The sequence below is a fragment of the Polyodon spathula genome, chromosome 22 (genome assembly GCF_017654505.1).
Source record: "Polyodon spathula isolate WHYD16114869_AA chromosome 22, ASM1765450v1, whole genome shotgun sequence".
NCBI classification, from domain to species: Eukaryota; Metazoa; Chordata; class Actinopteri; order Acipenseriformes; family Polyodontidae; genus Polyodon; species Polyodon spathula.
Window position 1 is genome coordinate 5138919 of NC_054555.1, and position 18743 is coordinate 5157661.

The following is an 18743-nucleotide window of genomic DNA, read 5'->3' on the forward strand; positions in this document are numbered from 1 at the left end:
ATCACCCAGCCAAGCACTCATCTGGCCCGACTAGACTTAACCTCTGAGATCTGAATCTATGGTGGCATGGCTGCAAGATAATGCTAAATCAATCAAATAAGCAGGTAGATAAAACAATTAGGAAGTGTTTCGCTAATAGAGAAGTTATATAAGAGCCCTCACTATTAAAAACAAACATTATCTACCTTTGTAATCATTCATATTGCTTACAGTAAGACATTTGCTTTCAAGAGCACCGCTGAGGATGGGCTTAGCTTCATGATAGAAGCACACTGGGCCAGACTTTTGTGAGCTACACTGAACGTACCTTAACTTGCTGTTTGTAAAGAATGGTTTACAGTAAAACATGGCATGATTTAAGGTAGTCTGTCACAAAACAAGAAGGGGTCAGTGATGGTGTAAGATTCCCCAGTCATTTTGCTGTTGCTGCTCCAATTTTCATAGGAAGGGGGTTGTCATTGAAAAGATACACAGCTCTCAGCTTCTCTATGTCTGCAATGTCTGATGCAGAGCGAGACCATGAGATCTGTCATGCCTTGCCCTGATAAATCAACATCATGTTAGTATGTTACATTCCTTTATACTTTTAATATTCTCCTGTCTTATTCTATGCCTCCAAGGAGAATGTCAGAGTGTAGGCTTCCTTATTACTTATTTAGCAGACGCTTTGATCCAAAGTCAGGGGGCAGGTATACCAACAAGAAACTCAATCACGCAAAAAGAGTTCTATTGTTACAGTTCACTGCCTAATTTGTCAGTAAAAATTAAATACACAGGAGTTAAAAAAAAACCCAACACACACCTCCTATATCTGGTCTCAGCTTGTTGTCATATCCATCCAGCAAGCTATTTAAAATGTGAGTGACATCACTCTCATACACCTTTGGAGTCAACACCCAGGTTTTGTTTGAGGAGAAATCTTCATAGTCATCATCTTCTTTTTGTAGAGAGCTAATAACAACAGAAAGACAATTTTAAAGCAGCCGCAGATACCATTAAGTTGCTTACCAATTAATATCAGATATGGATATTCGGGGTCTTATAAGAGGGGGGATGGGGGGGCATGTTAAAAACTGCCAAATCTAAGGGAAATATCTCTCTCTCTCTCTCTCTCTCTCTCTCTCTCTCTCTATATATATATAATATATATATATATATATATATATATATATATATATATATTATGATTTGCTGTGTTCTATACACTGCAATGAAGGTTCAGTTTAAGTGGCTTGCATGAGAGACAAGACAAGAGATCGGCTGAAAGAATGACTCAAGTGATATCTAATGAATGGTTTCAACAGTTTATTAAATTGATACAATTTGCATTATAGGAATGTGCATATGCTGTGTTAGAAATACACCGTCATATGGTCATTATATTTAATCACAAATGAAAACATCAAAGTTTGTCGTGGCTTGTGCTCTTTCATTAACCTAGATACTCATGCAGCCTGCGTGGTATGAATCAAGTTCACAAAGTATATAATTAAACTTGAACTGTGAACTAGATGTGAACTTAATACACTGGAATAATACACAGTACATACAGCTGCAGCCAAAGGTTTTGCATCCGCCTAACAGGTTTAGGATTTAAGACCTAATTAAATTATATATATATATATATATATATATATATATATATATATATAATAGTATATATATATATTATATTATATAATATATATATTTTGTACTACATATAAAACATGTAGATATTTTATTAATGTAAATCGCAGATAGTGTATTGGAAGACATAATAGTAGAACAGTATATTAGATTAGATTTTGAAATGCCACATTTTTCACATTTTGTCGGTGTTTTGATAAGTATATGGAAAATTAACAAGCGGTATGTAATTCAATATATTATTCAGCAGGCTGCATTCAACTTTATCAAGCAAAACAAGTTAATACTATAGGTTGATGACAAGCTTTTGGCCATAGCTGTCCACTGTTCTTCCACATGATACATGACTTTCACATTGGTAAGAAATATTGCAAATCTCTCTGCAATAGATGGATAGGCTCAGTGCAAACACAGCAGGTTATTTATTGGTTCTGCCTTCACATGTTCACAGGAATGTGTTTACTGAATACCCCTGAGACTTTACTAATCAAATTGTAAACAATGCTTAAGCTATGAAGGCAGCATGTCTAACAGCACTCTGCTCTAATAATTCTTCAACATGGTGCATAAATGCATTGATAACTGAATTGTCCTGCCATTATGAAAATGTAACATTAGGAACAGGCTACTGTAACTACCGGTAAGGGAAAGGCTGATTTAAAAGCAAATGAGTTTGATTTTATTGCTGTAATATGTGCCGAGCAGTTTAAATGCAATCACTCCCTCAGAGCTGCCTAAAAGCTATCTCTCTTGTGCAGAATAATTGTCTTTGTAATTGCAGTTGCTATTTAGACAGTAGCTATTAAACAGCATTAGTACAGGGTAGGGTCCTATAAAAGAAAAGAGACAGCACATCACACATGCATAGTGCAACCAACAGATGTGCATGAAAGGAAGAGAATTAACATATTATTTTTTTAAAAAAAAAGTCTTCCAAAGTTTATAAGGTCAAACAATAGTCTTTCATTGGTTCACAAATATATTTGGGGTTTAATGCTGCCTAAATATGGTACCAACCAACTATGCTGGGCATGTACTTAGCAGAGCTGGTAGACTGGTATAAAGTCCTTCAACATAACACATCTGCCTAGCCATTAAGCACTGTTTCAGGCAGTTTGAGTGCACTTTTAAAGGTTGCATGAGTCATAATGGATCTTGGATATATCCGACAATGTTGCAAAAATGGTTCACAGTCCTTCTGATCCCAGAAAATACAGCCGCAATTGTGAGTACTGGAAACATTTACAAAATGAATAAGAATACATTAATGCGGCAAAGAGCCAATGTAAAAGTATAGACAGATGCAGCACATCTTAAGCACTGCAAGTACAAATAGTATGAGGAACAGAATGCAGCACATGTACAGCAGCAAAGAAGAACACTGCACAACGGTGATGAATCAGGAGCATAATGATCTAAATTCAGTTATTGCTACAGTATGTTCCTCGTTGCTCATGCTGTTGAATAAACTGTACTCAACAATCAAAAACCACAATTGCAGCTAAATATTAATTTGTTTATTCATTGATTTTTAAACTGGGAATTAAGCAACAGGGGGAAACATTGGAGGCAGTCAAAGAAATGTGTTAGCTGTTTTTGTATTTTGTACTAGGAGGCTGATTAGGAGTGACAAGGTGGCTTTTGGTATTTACACAGTGTTGAATTTGGGCATACTGTTTATATCCAAAGTTAAGTTAGAAAGGAACATCTAGAACCTCTCTACGTATTACACTTTTCTGATGCTTAATTTGTAGAGGGATTTACCAGCCAAACATACCCTACCACTTTATGTAAGTCTATAGAGATACAAACCAAGCACTGTTTGTGATTACATTCTCTTTGGTTAAAAAAAAAAAACATGGTTTATTGTCATACACTTTTTGGAACTACAGTAATGGACAATTGCTTGATAAGGTGCAGTAAGGGAAATCCAGAATCGTAATCCAAAATCCTAAACTATTTGTGCACACATTTTTGATTCAGCTGTAATAAAAAAGTATTTATATTTTTTCTTGTACTTTCTACATTTACTGTGGAGTACCTATAAATCATTTAAATTCAAATGACAAGATCAGATGAATATTGTACACATTGATAACAGCTGTTGGATAGATTGTGCAACCTCATTTTGTCTAACTGTCAACATGTTTTCATCGAATTAGGAAAATAATTCAACAAGTGTCGCTGACTCAGTGCTGTGAAATCACCATGCCTTTTAAGTGCATTTAGTAATGATTTTCAGGTGACACATTTATAATACTTTAATTAGCACAGATGGTCTTTGTCCAGTTTCTAGGAGTGGAGTGGTCTTTACCAACAGACATGAAATGTAAATATGAGATGATGGCAGCTGACTTTACATCCACTGGGAATGCCTTTCGCCAGCAAGGGTATTTGGTGTTGTTCTGCATTTGTGTAAGACTTAAAGGATTTTTTTTTCTTATCTACTCAGCACTTTCAACAGTTTACTTGCTTCTTGCTAACACCATAAAAAATGCTGACAAACCAATGTGGAATACAACCCACAAATTTGACTGGATTAGTGGTAGCCATTATAAGACTACTGCACACAGCTTATCATCACTAGGCAATTCACATGTAATCTAGAAGCTATTTAGATGATATTTCTATCTGATATCCATCTGAAGTCACAAGACTATGTGGTTGTTTCTCTAGAAAGAAAAAAAAAACAATAATTAGGTTCAATTATATTAGATTATTCCATGTTTTAAATGTGCAAACATGTAAAAAATCTTTCAACAGAATGCTGTCTTGATAAAGACTGGTAAATCTGACCGATATCTGAATTTCAGTTTAAAACACCTAGGTTTGATTTTGGAGGGGATTTTGCAAAAGACACTCAGTAAGAGCATGCCATGCGTTTTGGCTGTGCTTTTGAGAATAATGTGTTCTGACAGACAAGCTTGTTGCTCCTGGACTGTTTGTTAGGTTGTGAGAGGCTACTTGGCTTATTGTAAGCAGGGTGAGCAGTGCTCATGAGATGACAGTGAAGGAGAAGGATGACATGCTTCTTTAATTAAGCCATACATAACAATTATGGGAAAAAAAATCTGTTGTAGGATGCATAGGCATTTTGTGTTCAGATTTTCTGTTGTACAAGCAAAATACAAATGAAAAGAGTCAGCATTTTAGCTAATGGCTGGCAGGTGTCAGATTGTGACATACACCTCTGATGTACTACCTGGGTCTACAGGTCAGTCATAGCTTTACTTTGTGGTGTACATAAATTGATGATTTGCTAAGCGTACCAATAAAAAATAGGGTCATGAATCAGTCTCATTCATGCATTAGATTATGTCGAAGAAATATGAATATTCCTTCTTCATCTATTTGAATGATGGAGAGGGGTGTTTATCTTTTGTTTTGATTCTTGCTCAAACTGAATTAGATGACATCTCTCATACAAGAGACACCCTCTTATATTTTAAGTAAAAGCAGACACTTCTATTCTCAAAATGTGTAAGTCAGTTATTTTATTGATGTAAATGCTGTCTATATGTCATGGTCATTTGTTGATGGTGCATTGTGGGCTTGGTATATTGAATAGTTTTCAAGTTATGTACATTTTAATCAAAATCCTTTGTGCTACTTGACAGATTTGGAAAACTCATTATCAGTCATTGATGAGCTGAAATGGCCTCTTCTTACAGATACAATAAAAACTGAAGAGACTGAACATTTGTGGCTGCAAGACATGTGCATAAGTCTGTTTTAGGGTTTAACTGGCTTCTGACCAACAAAAATCAAACCAAGGACCATGTTTTAAATATATGAGTTAAACTGAAATTGTACATCAGTGTTTCCTTTACTAGATCTATTAACACAAAAGCAGAGTGGAGGGAAACAATAAGGGTGATTAGTCACAGAGTCTCTTGTGTTTCAGATTACATAATACAGTACTGAAGCATACATTTTCAAAAATGAAATCCAGTAAACACAGCTTTTGTTATCTAAAAATAAAATAAAAATACAACCTGCTTTAGTGAACATTAACAGGCTCTAACCACAGTCAGCAAAACAATATCACTTATGTAATGTTTTTAATGTTTATTTGTTTAAAAATAGCATCCAGCTATGCAAATGAACAGCAAAGATGGACTAGTAACACTTGGTGTTGTTTATAAAGCAATAAAATGACATAAAGGAATAGACAGAGAAAGAAAGACAAAACATTATCATACATGTTGATCAAAAGGGTTACAAAAACAACATTTCCTTTTAGAATGTTGCTAAAACTGATTTGGGGCTATTTAAGGAATAAGAAATATGATTACATCTTCACTCATGGTGTGTTAGTTGGGCCAAACCATTCTTGAATAATACACATTCTAACTAAATAAAACCATATCAATCAATATTATTAGAAAATGTAAAGATAAAACATTTTTTTTGTATGTGTGGCCATGTTTCAGTATGGCAGCATTTTCCACTAGGTTAACTTGAATAAAAGGAAAAAAAAAATCTGATCCATCGTCATCTACTGTTACCAGTACTTATGAAGGGAAAACCTTCAGATAATATTATTTTGTGCATGTTTAAAAGGAAACACAGTGTTCTGTGTAATTACATCATGCCCACAGCAAAAGTTTGAATGTATTAATGTTATATCTATATTTTTATATGAAAAGAATATGATAATGTCACTTCTGTGGAATATATTCCTGTTCTTTCTTCTTTAAGTTCCTATTGTTAGGGTAAAAATGTACAATTCAAAACAAAACCCTGAGATACATCTTACAAAGTTACTTTATGATATACCTACATCAACAAATCAATAACACATCAATGATACAATGAATACGGGTATTCTGTTTAATAGATTTGATACATATATACCAATTATAGCTATAGATTCGCTAGGTTCACTGCAGTGGCATTCCACTTAAGTTTACCAGGAAGTTCAAACGCATCAATACATTTGGAAACAGAGCCCTTGTTCTGCATATTTAGAGTAAAATGTATGCACTTATTATTATTATTATTATTATTATTATTATTATTATTATTATTATTATTATTATACTCAAATTCATCGATGGCTTAACAATGGAAACACGTAAACCAATGCATACAAACACCTGACAGTCTAATAAAGGTTTGCCTTCCTGCCTATGAAAAGCATAAGGTTTAATAGCGAGACACACAACAACAACAAAGCTTGAGTAGATAAAGTGATGCGTATCCAACCAAGTCTAATGTAATGGTTTTCAGAAGGAGTTTTTTTTGTTTGTTTGTTCGTTTTGATTTTTATTACAGCCCGTTTTATGAATCGAAAAATATATTCAACATCTTCGAGGTTGGATGGTCTGTTTTTGTCAAAGGTAATCTTACATATGGTGTAGCAATATTTAACAAAATACAGCTGTTTATCGGTAAGAACTGTTAAAAAAATATACGAAGCAACGGATGAGCGAATGAATGGATGCACACCATTCCATGAAATAACAGATGCATGCGTTTTCTGCTTACCTTGTAGGAAGACTAGCAATTAGAAAGGACCACAGAATCATTCTTAAAGAATAAGCAGGTTTCGCCATCGCAGTCGAGCATTTGGGTGTTACATTTAGAGGAGCCATGGTCACCATCTTCTTTTCCCCCTTTCTTTATTGCAAATTTGATGTGTTCCTGTATTTACGGTGTACCTTCACTGTGATACATTACACACATAGCAGATCGTATTAGTGTGGTGGGTTCGAAATGCGATCTGCAGCAATGCTACAGCCAGAACTCATCAAATCAAAGCAATCTTCACAGATCTTAAGAAATCAATACACAAATTACATGAATCCAGCAGCCCAGGAAAACCTTAAAATCCAGCGGCTAGCAAATATCTCTGAGCTTCGGTTTGAATGCAGATTATCTCTAGGGTCAAAGAAGAATCAACACATGCGTGGTTTCATCGCACGGAGAGAGACAAAAATAAATAAAATACAATAAATAAACCTTATTTCTATTCTATTCTATTCTATAAATAAATAAAATATAATAAATAAACCTTGTTTCTATTCTATTTTTAATACCTGCTCATAGCTCCATTGCATTTATAGTTAAATTGGCCAAAATATACAGCGGCGTTTCTCATATCCTTACGTACCAAGCCGTGCAATGTGTTTGGTGTACGATGTTCATTCAGACAGTCTGCGTATCACAAAATGCTGATTTGTCGACAGAAAAGCGTGACAATTACAGCACAGACAAAGTACTCTGTGATGTAAAGCAGTGTTGGATTTCAGGATTATAGAATGGTAGAATTTGCTCGAAAAGACCAAACCGGTGTGTTTTACAAAGCAGCATTAGTCACTGCTGCACTAGATATGTATATCAAAGTTATCATTGTAACAGTATTCATTATATTTATTATGTTCATGTTGGTTAGAAAGATGGGCTTCATAAGTTCTAATTGGGCCTACACAATTTAATATTATGAGGGTACTGTATATATTCCTTAGGTTATATTTATTGTACATATACATACAGTAATTGCTGTCAATTTAATTAGACTAAACCAAATCTACAACACTGAATGTACATTATACATATGCCATTTCTGAGGTGGAAAACACTTCCGATACAATAATATATAATTTTACTACTTTGCACTGTAATATGCTCATTGCTTGAAGAATCACTGGTGTTGATAGGATGTGCCAGCCATGTCACTAAGAATGCAGATCCTTGTTGACACACAATTGACACTCATCACCTGCTGCAAATGAAGGCTTTCAGACTGCACTGAAATTTAGCAGAACCAATCAACTGCCATATAGTTCAGGTGTCCACAGATCAGAAAATCTGACTGGTTCTAGACTGTGTGGTATCTGTTTTAAACTGGTATTCTGTCAAGTTGTGTGGAACTATGGAAATTCCTGTTAGACAGAGGCAGCTTCAGGACCACGGAGAACAACTCAACAATGTACCTTTATGCCAGAAAACCAGGGTCCATATTAGAAACCACATTCTGGTAGCAGTTTGTTAAATTTTGATTTATTCTACAGGTGAAAATTCATTGTATGAAAATAAAGCATTCCCAGCATTTACACTAGTTGAACCAATTTCTATTTTACGAAAACTTAAATAAATAAATAAATACATACATACATACATACATACACAAGAGATTAAATAGCTATACAGAAGATTGATTTATGTTTTGAAACAAAACAAACCACTGAGCCTCAGTAAAAGTTCAGTTTAGCCTGGTTGCTCATAAAACTAGAAGGTTATCATTTCAGACTTTAACAAATGCTCTGGACAAAATCAGTCCATTTCAGGGGACGCTGTTGGAATGGAAATACTCTTCATTTGATTGAAGAGCTGCTACTTCTTGTTGTTCAGTTCTTGCAATACTTTGAGTTTCACCACTAGGACTGCATGAAAACAAATCTGCAGGTTAGAGCAGTATTGCTTAGCAGTATCAGTACCATGGACAGCTCAGATAACTACAACTTGAACCAAACTGAAAAATATGATATTATCTTCACATACGGTATGAGCCAAATGCTTATATTTATATTGTGAGTGAACAAATGCAACTGTGAAAAGAAAAGCTAAGCAGAAAATGTATTGTTTATTGTACACCATTTATACAGTTTGATGTAGTAGCCAGAGGATATTATGTAGGGCAGATGAAACGACAGTGATATATGAGTTCTAATAAAAGCCTTTTAATTTAAAAAAATTGAGTCTGAGTGATTTTCATCTGTTTTTTACTGTTGTTAGATGTGGGGCTATAACTCTTTAACGATAAACCTTAGTAAAAAGGGTCAGGTCGCTAGCGGGTTATTTAACATTGGATGGACGCTAAAAGTTTTTAATATATTTTTCATAAAAATCTTTCATAAAAATCGAATATTTGTATGAGATAATGGTTGAAGAGAACTTATGTTACAGCTATATAATTTTGGTGGTCAAAATGCTAGTACAGCTTTACAAATTAAAATCTACTTGGAAATATAATTTAATACAGCTATATTTTAATTGATATCAAGTGACCAAGAGGAATGCTGCAGAACATGATACATAATTATATAGATTTTGCTCCATTGCTAATGTTAATGAGTCTTAAAGGCGTAGTCCCTAAGGTTTTAAAATCAATTTCTTTCCCTTTCTTAGGTTCAGTACCATTTCCAGCTATTAGAATCTTCCAGCTAATGTTGCTGAGGTTGGAACACTGATTCAATCAGGCTCTCAATTTAACCCTAGCTCAAGCCATGGACATTTTTGCTTGTGTTGCTTTGCTCCTATGCTGCCCCCCACCCCACCCCACCATATTTGCAATGTTCCACTGGGGGTGGGGATGCTTAAGTCCCACCTCACCTCTTCACAAGAGTGACTCCACTGCATCTGAGGAGGCCTAATCATACCTTACTCCATGCTCCCTCCATGAGCCCACATTAATCGACTCTAAGCTAGGCAGACCGCTTCCCATAAGTATGCAGTGTTTTTTTTTTCTCCTGAAAGGCCTGTGTTTGTTTTCTAATCATCATAATATTGATTGCATAAAATCATAATGAATGTGTAGAATGCTAAAGTGCTAACCCCATTTAATCGGTTAGGTTTATACTCCTGCAGCTTTCAGTATTACATTTTCAATGCATGTAGATTTTTCTCCACAAAAGATAAGAGCAGCTATCCATTTCAGCATGGTCAGGTTGTTGGCAAAAGTTGGCTTTTCGAAGACTGAACTTTACACAAACATTCTTTGTACTGTCAATTGTCAGACAATAGGTGAGATCCAACAAGTCTTTCAAATATTCTCAGGCAACAGTAAAGCATGGAAGTTTTTCACTGATGGTGCAGGGAGCTAGCTCTGAATAATCTCAAAACAGGTTAATCTGTTTATACTATGTGTTTATATATATATATATATATATTATATATATATATATATATATATATATATATATATATATATATATACACACACACACACACACACACACACACACACACACACACACACACACACACACACACACACACAAATACACAGTCCCTCCTAATTACCATAAAATGACACCCACTTACGCAGTCCTTAAAATTTTGTGTAAACCTGTGTCATAATATACAAGAACAGGGTCAAGAGCAATCCGAGTAAGACATTGCTTGTTGTATTTTTTCTTACAGAAGGGCTGGCGTCCAATTGAACAATTGCCTTAGTTGCCATCCATTTGTTGAATGTGACCAACCGTGACAGCTGTGTAAGACTTCTGATTACCCAAGGCTGGTGAGCAATTTGGCACAAAGATCTCACCATCTGATACTGGGATTAGAGCAGCACACAAAAGAAAAACTGGAGTCAATTTATCATTCTGACTCACAGGGATAACCGAACTTAATGCATGTTACAGTCGCTTATTTAAATGCATAATATTATAGCAAATACGTTTAGTAAGAAGTAGTTTGTGTGCATTGTATCTTATTGCATAAGATAGTCTCTAATTTCTTTACTCTCATCATAGATGTCCCCTCCCTTGACCCAAAAGTGAAGTTTGTGTTTTTGATGAAAATGGAGTTAAGAAGGAAAAGTATTAAGACAGTAAGGCGCGCGCGTGTGTGTGTGTGTGTGTGTGTGTGTGTGTGTGTGTGTGTGTGTGTGTGTGAAAGCAACAAAGTGGATTTCCTTCCTATATATTCTCTTGGGGAGGCAGATTATTATGTTATTGTGTTTACCAAGGAAAACTACAACTGTAGCACATTTTTGCTTTCCTGTGAAAATACTCATGATTTATAAATACATATGACATATATTGCAGCTTTCTGCCTCCTTCCTTGTGTTTGTCACATATGCAGTCACCAGATGTTTATTTTCTGGCAGAAGTGTTTTTGAAAAAGTCAAGAATGCACCATTTTTAGGAATGATTAAATGCTGCTTACATACTAAGATACAAGGCAAAACGAAAAGGATGCAGGCAAAAGGTACATGAAAATATTAGGAAAAAACAGAACTTCTCTAAACTGGTGAAATTTGAGCCATGTGGTTAACAGATGCATATGTGCCTTGTAGCATTCTATTAATGGAAATATGGATCTAGGAATTACTATAATGAATAATAAGTTAAGCATGATTTTTAAACTGTGACGGAAAAGTTCTTCCTAAAAATAAAATTATTATCTCTCTCTGGTGTTTAAATGAACTGTAAGGGGAGGGGAATTATGTTTCCACAATGCTGGTTGTGTGCAATTTCAATGCAATTTTTTGTATTTAAATTATTGCAATTAACATAACTGGCAGAATACTTGAGAGCATGTACACACTGGTTATTGCTGAGGAATGATTATACAGTTGGAATGAATATGTTAACTTGTATAGTCCTGGGTGTGAGAAGTGCATGCACAAACTTTATTAATGAACCTGTGGGCGCAAGCTGACAGTGTTGGTCACTAGAGAAATAGACGAGTTCATAACAATATGGTTACATTTTTCAACCCAGTTCACTGAAAAGAAAATACCATAACACCTGCATCACTCTTCCCAGTTATTCAGCAATAAAAGACTTTCATCATTACTGAAGCACAGGTGTAGCTCTTTTGCTAGTGCCTGCAGCACATCATAAATCCAAGCTTTGTGAAGGAGCATAGCAGATGTCACAGCCTACTACTATATATACAATATCAATATGCCACTGGGTCCTCATTGCCTCCTTGTAAGATACATGGAGGACAAGTCAGCATTATAAAACTGAAGTGAAAAAATGTTGTCAAACAGCAATAAAAATAAGAGATACAAGATGCAGTGGTCCCCGTTAACTATAATGATATATACTGGTCTTTATGGGTTGTAGTGTGACTCCAATGTCCATTGTGGCAGATTTAACTGTTTGGAATAGCAAATGTACTGAAGTAAACTCTTAGCAAATATAAACTACAATATGACATGACATATTGTAGCTTATTTCAGTACTTACAATGCAATTCTAACTGTTTCTTGTTAATATTACTTTAACAGAAGATAGGAAAGTAATAAAGCTGTGAGGTGCCAGGGGATATTTTTCAGATAGTTTGGTAAATGAAAAATGAGGTAAGAAGTAGATACTGTGCTCTATGTACCTAGAATGCAAGTAAAGGCAGAATTGTATTTTCCATACCAGTGGTACTCAAAACAACAGGAAAATAGCTAAATCCACAATGCAGAGGCTAACACAGGTAGCTGCTGCAATATTCAGCAGAACATGGACATGTATTTATTTCACTGTGACTAATCAGCAGTCAAATCAAAATGAACAGCTGGGTTTTTGTATGTCCACTGAGCCATAGACATCAGGTACAGTACCGTATCTGGAAATAACAGCACCTTCAGAGCAGACCTGGGACAAACACAGTTCTATTTTTTTTGTAAACACCAACTATTTCAAATGGTTGAAATATTTAAATATATGTAAATTATGTGAATATATATATATATATATATATATATATATATATATATATATATATATATATATATATATATATATATATATATATATATATCTTTAACTATTCCCTAAATAGTTAGTGAATAATCAAAAACTAAAACCTAATTATTACCCTAAATGTATAATTACATACTAAGTCTTGCAATTACCACATTGTGGTTGAGGAGAATTTCTAACGAGGAAAATGCTAAAAATGTTCAATTCAATAACTTCAAAACAGGCCATTAAACCAGTGGTTAAAGATATTTAATTGTTTTCATATATTTACCCACTGAAATAAAACATTGCTTTCCACAAACCATATTTAAATATTTTCACTTTCTGCAATATGTATTAAATTATTTTCAAATAATAGTTACTTTTCACAAACCATATTTATAAATATATTTATCCAGGGTCTGCTTCAGAGAGTCATTAGCAATATACAGGTCATAATAATAACTGAGTGAACATTTGGAATCCTCAAAATGTGATTCCGATGTTTTGTTGTCTCTGGGGGAACACTACCATAGCTACCCATAATGGATGTCGAACTTACAGAGAAAGATTACAGGGTTTGAAGGAAACAGATGCGTTGGAGGTTGCAGGTGCCAGGCAGGTCAGGCAAAGCCTTTTAGACAGGGGTTCACAGGTACGCATGCAGACCAATAAAAATATGCAGACTTTGTTATTGTTGTAGATGCAAATACATACCATCACGGCAGCAACGGTGCTCACGGTTCAAAGGTGAGCTATACATGCCTAACATAATGAAAACTCCTTATTCAAAAATTATCGCCCAACCCCCCGACCCCGACCCCAACCTCGACCCCGACCCCACCCTATTGCTCGCTCACTCAGCAAATGGAAGAGAAACAAATATTTAGGTAACTAAATTAGACTACTTCTTAAAATTATTTTGTAAGTATTCACTGCCCCCCACCCCCCAGGCTACTAAAAAATGTAACTTTCTTGAGGCGCTTGGGATTTCTTTTATTTTGGTTTCAAAATTCCCTAAAGAGAGGTGAAAGTTCCCCAAAAACAGCAGATCAAGCTTAGCGATGCTCCAAATGATAAATGAAAGCCAGGGTGAAACTTGTTTGTGTTTCTGATTTAACAATGAATGCATTAGAACCTCGGGGGGAGTTGATAAAAAGGTAACATCTATTGTCACAGTAGCTCCATTAATAGAAGGCTTGCAGAGGAAGCTTCTGCAGCTAACAGTTCGAAGAGCACACTTGTTATGACAAATTTCCCTACTGACTTTCCCTTGAGCTTAGCATTCTTGTTGGCAGAGAATCAATGTTCTGTTGTTACAGTGTTAGCTGTAATCATTAGAAGAGTCCTTTATAGCAATTTTTCATAAGCGAATAGCAGTAGAACCCCCGAGAGTGCATGCAAAGCTAGCATGCTGCATCATGTTAGACCAGTCCTATTTACCTGACATTGCAAGCTTGTTTGTTCTAAATCTGGGAATGCCTCCAGTCACATCATAAACACATATGCCATTGCTTCGCAGGTCAGCTTGGGTGCACAGAATCCACCTTTACTGCTACATTATAACAATGCATGGTGTCAGGGCTAGGCACTATTTATATGTATACAATATGGATGAGTTCTGCCACTACATGAAAAACCCTGAGATTAAAGGTTTGGAAGCCACCCCAAGCATTCTATACAACACAAGGCAACTCGATCTTACCACAGTATACTGTACACTGTACCTGGTTCTTCAGAAACACGTCTTAATGCTTGTCCTGCTTACATACCTTGTGGTAGGCTTTAGTATATGATTGCAGCCACAAGGCTGTGGTGTAGGACTGTGGCTCAGTTTAAAAGCTGCCTGTCTCATTTAAAATATCACAGTTAACAATTGTTTAATATATGTATGAGATGATCACTGGAAAGGAGTTTAATTATCTGGGGTAAAACACTCAAAGCTTTGACAACATGTGTAAGTAGCAGGGCCCGAAAAATAAAGCGTTATACGTCCCCATGTGCTGCTACAACTTTAAATAATGTACCTGTCATTTTTCTTTTCATTGTTAACAGCCTGACAACTTTTTGCACTTATACCTTTAAAGTCAGTTTCAAAGCTTTTCTTTTTGATAGATGAAATGGTGACCGTATTGGTGTAGAGATAATAGACAAAAGAGAAGGAGAGGTGATAACTTTTAATGGACTAACTTGAAAGCTGTGTTTAATTTTTGTTTACTTAGTCCAATAAAAGGTATCACATCTCCTTCTCTTCATAAAGCTCTTTTCAAAATGTCTGCTCTAGTGCACTGGGGTTTGAGATCTATCCTCTAAATCACTGCAGGAAAAGCGATAATTATTGCTGTGTACCAGTTTGCCAATGTGGGCAATAATCATTACATTATCAGTGCACTAGGGCAGACATTTCAAAATAGCTTTGAAACAGGCTTTAAAGTTATAAGTGTAAATTACATTTTTTACACAGTTGTAGCAACACGTGGGGATGTGGAACGCTGTATTTTTCAAACCCCGCTACTTACTTTTTCAATAAGAAGAACAAAATAGTCCTGTAAAAAACACAGCACCATAAGGTCTTACATACTTTAAGAGAAAGTGCCACTATGTTTAATCCAATCCAATCCTGGAATAGGTTGCTTGCTACAAATTACGTTTAAAACAATGCTTTTAATTTATAAGGTTAACATTACTCTGGCATACCTCTGGGAAATCTCAGTGATCTGGTCATCGGTTATGTTCCTAGCCACACCGTGAGGTTCCCGCACTGTAATTCTTGATTTATCCCCTTTGTAGTGAGTGGGCACAGCTCCAATACCTTTATATACACCCTGACTATAAAACTCATTGCCTAAGGAGGCTTGTGATTCTGACTCCTTTTCAGAAGTTAAACAGGACTTTTAAACTTAACATGTCACGAAAGATGCTTTTTGAAATGAGTGTTACTGTATTGTGAACCAGGAGCACTGGGTAACACTAAACCAGCTACATTATATGCAGTCGTTATGCCTGATCACTGCACTTGAATTGTGTCACATAACTAAGCACTACATGGGCTTTGGATTTTTTGTTTTCTCCAACAGTAGGGTGGTGCTAATGATATGGAATATTTCCACTGAAGGTAAATGATCTTTTTTCACAGTGAATTTAAGATGTGAGCACTTTGCTAACAGATGAAACTTGGGTCCCTCAACTCTAAATCTGCATGTCATATTAAAGAATCATTGGCATCACTTTGTGCAACTGGGGGATTATAATCAGGAGCATCATCTTTGCTAAGCAATTCTATAATAACTAACACACGTGGTACCATATTTGTCCCTAATGGAATTGCTTGAGTCACAATAAGGGAGCAAACCTATTACAGCTTAAGCATGTTTTCTAACTAGAACCCCACACAGAATATAACACTGCTTCAATGTTAAAAGCTATTTTGTGTAGCTCTGCTCATTTCTTTTTGTAGACCCATCATCTACACTGCTTGCTGCCCTTTCCCAAAAGACATGCCATAAAAAAAGCATTTTTAAAAATGATTTTCCATATAGTTCGCAATTTATATGCTCTTCATGTCTCAATGCCATTTGTTGACAGCTACTGAAGTCTGTACCACAGAGGTGTCCAGTATTTGCAAATTTCAGATAGGGGAAAAATGGATTGCTAATTTACCATAAAGCACTTCCACTGAGCTACGGCTATGAAAACAGAACAGACAGGGTCTTTTTGACAACATAGTTCTATTTATCTGTTCCTTTAAAGGCTCAGCCAGTACACTGCCAATATTGCAAGAGCGCCCCCTAATGGGGTTTTTGAGATGAGATAAGGAATTGACATTAAGGAATCCGTGCAGTGTCATATTGGGTTCAGTGTAATATAGACTACTTCCGATTAAAGTTAAGTGCTTACCGACATTACATTTAAAAGTGACATTAAGATAAATATTTAAAAAGACTAACATTGCAGATTGCTTAAATGAATCATATTCAGAGGGAACATTACATGTCTTCCTTTACGCAAAGAATCATGAAGGTTTAAGTCATCTGACTGCTATGGTGTAAATCAATTGTGAGGACTCTCAAAGTCATGAATCTGTATTCCGACAGCATTGCAGCTTCACATGTTCCTCTCTCAAAGGACAACCAAAGTAAATTCGATTTTATCTCATTAGAAATGCTTATAGTCTCCATTCTGTCTCCTTTTTTCCCATACCATGTTTGTCAGCCCTATAAGAATGACAAAATTAAATCCTAATGCAAGATGACAATATTCTCTGACTACAAAAAAAGATTAAACCAACACTAGGATAGATATAATATTGACCTAAAGGGCGCAAATTGAAAGCTCTTTGTTTTAATCCATCTCTTAAAGGATCACCTTGAAAACACCTAGATATTGGATATCACTATCCCCTTTATATATTTATAACCCATTACTTAGAGGGAATCTCAATTAGGAACATAATGACATTGCATGAACTGACTCTGTTGGAAAGTGTGTTTACCCGCCCACTATTTTAAACTCATATTCTGACAGTTTATGCAATGTATGTACAGCTATGGCCAAAAGTTTTGCATCACCTAGAATTTTAGGATTGAGACATAATAATAAAACAAAAAACTAAAACTGTATGAATATAATTTTTATTTAACATCATGTAATCAAAGAAACTACAAAATGCACAAAAGAGTACCAGACACCATAACAGTAGTACAACATTTCATGTTTGATTTAGAAATTTTTCACATTTTCAATTGTTGTCAGTTTTTTGTTAAGTATATGGAAAACTACACAGCAGTATATAATTCAATATGTTTACGTAACATTATTCAGCAGGTTTCATGCGACTTTATGAAGCAAAATTAATTGATTCTATAGGGTGATGCAAAGTGTTTGGCCATAGCTGTAGGAATTACTGTTAGAAGCATCATTGGAAGTACATTTCAGTTTTAATTTTATATTATTCCTCTTACTTTCACCTCACATATCATATTGTATGAATTTAATATCCTGCTTTCAAAGTACCACATCATCATCAAGCCAAACACACTGCATTGCATGCCTACAGTATGACAGTTGCTTCTACCATGAAGCACGACATTAGCTTATGGGCTCACATATTGTATTTAGGTACTGTAGCCATTGTGATAGGATTATCAATATTCACAACTGGGAGAGATGGAAGAAGGACTGCAGTTCAATATGACTAGTTAATGATATGCATAAAGATTCACCAATACTATATTGTTGGTATTAAACACATATATAATCCATTAATCATACGGTCATAATTTACCCATCACTTTGCAACTATTAATAAGTATAAGCATTATGTGTTTTTGGTTCATAACTTCAATCTAGCATGTGAATCTGGAATGATGTGCTAAGAATCAAAGTTCTAATTCCACAGGGGGCTACAAAAGCCTACCACTAATTATTTATGCATTTCCTGCCCAGGAGGTTTTCTGAAAATATCCAGTGTCAAAAAACACAACCCACCCTACATTATCCATCATAAATACCATAGTTATATTTGAATAGTAATGCAGTGTAGTGCATTAAAAGGAATGCTGTGAATACAAAAGAAGCACATTGGGTGTGGAATTACTGTGTTAGCCCAGAGGCACAGCATCTAAACAGATACTCAGTAGTGTTATTACTTTAGATGAATAGTTACATTGGACCTTTCCGAGCTTCAGCCAGCCTACAGCA

The 18743-nt window shown here is 35.3% G+C and overlaps 1 protein-coding gene across 4 annotated transcripts in view; it reads right to left on the bottom strand.

Moving 5' to 3' along the window:
- LOC121297596 (gamma-aminobutyric acid receptor subunit gamma-2) overlaps positions 1 to 7767 on the bottom strand; it is a 30623-nt gene extending 22856 nt beyond the window's left edge. For 3 of the 4 annotated variants that reach the window (XM_041224018.1, XM_041224016.1, XM_041224014.1), the window contains exons 1-2: positions 7120 to 7634; positions 803 to 951 (exon numbers count right to left, since the gene is read on the bottom strand). In XM_041224018.1, coding sequence (XP_041079952.1) covers positions 803 to 951; positions 7120 to 7235 — 265 coding nt within the window. In that variant the 5' untranslated portion in view covers positions 7236 to 7634. Of the gene's footprint in view, positions 1 to 802; positions 952 to 7119; positions 7635 to 7670 lie in introns of those variants that run through there. The other variant, XM_041224015.1, reaches the window with a different exon arrangement.
- Positions 7768 to 18743: the final 10976 nt, after the last annotated feature.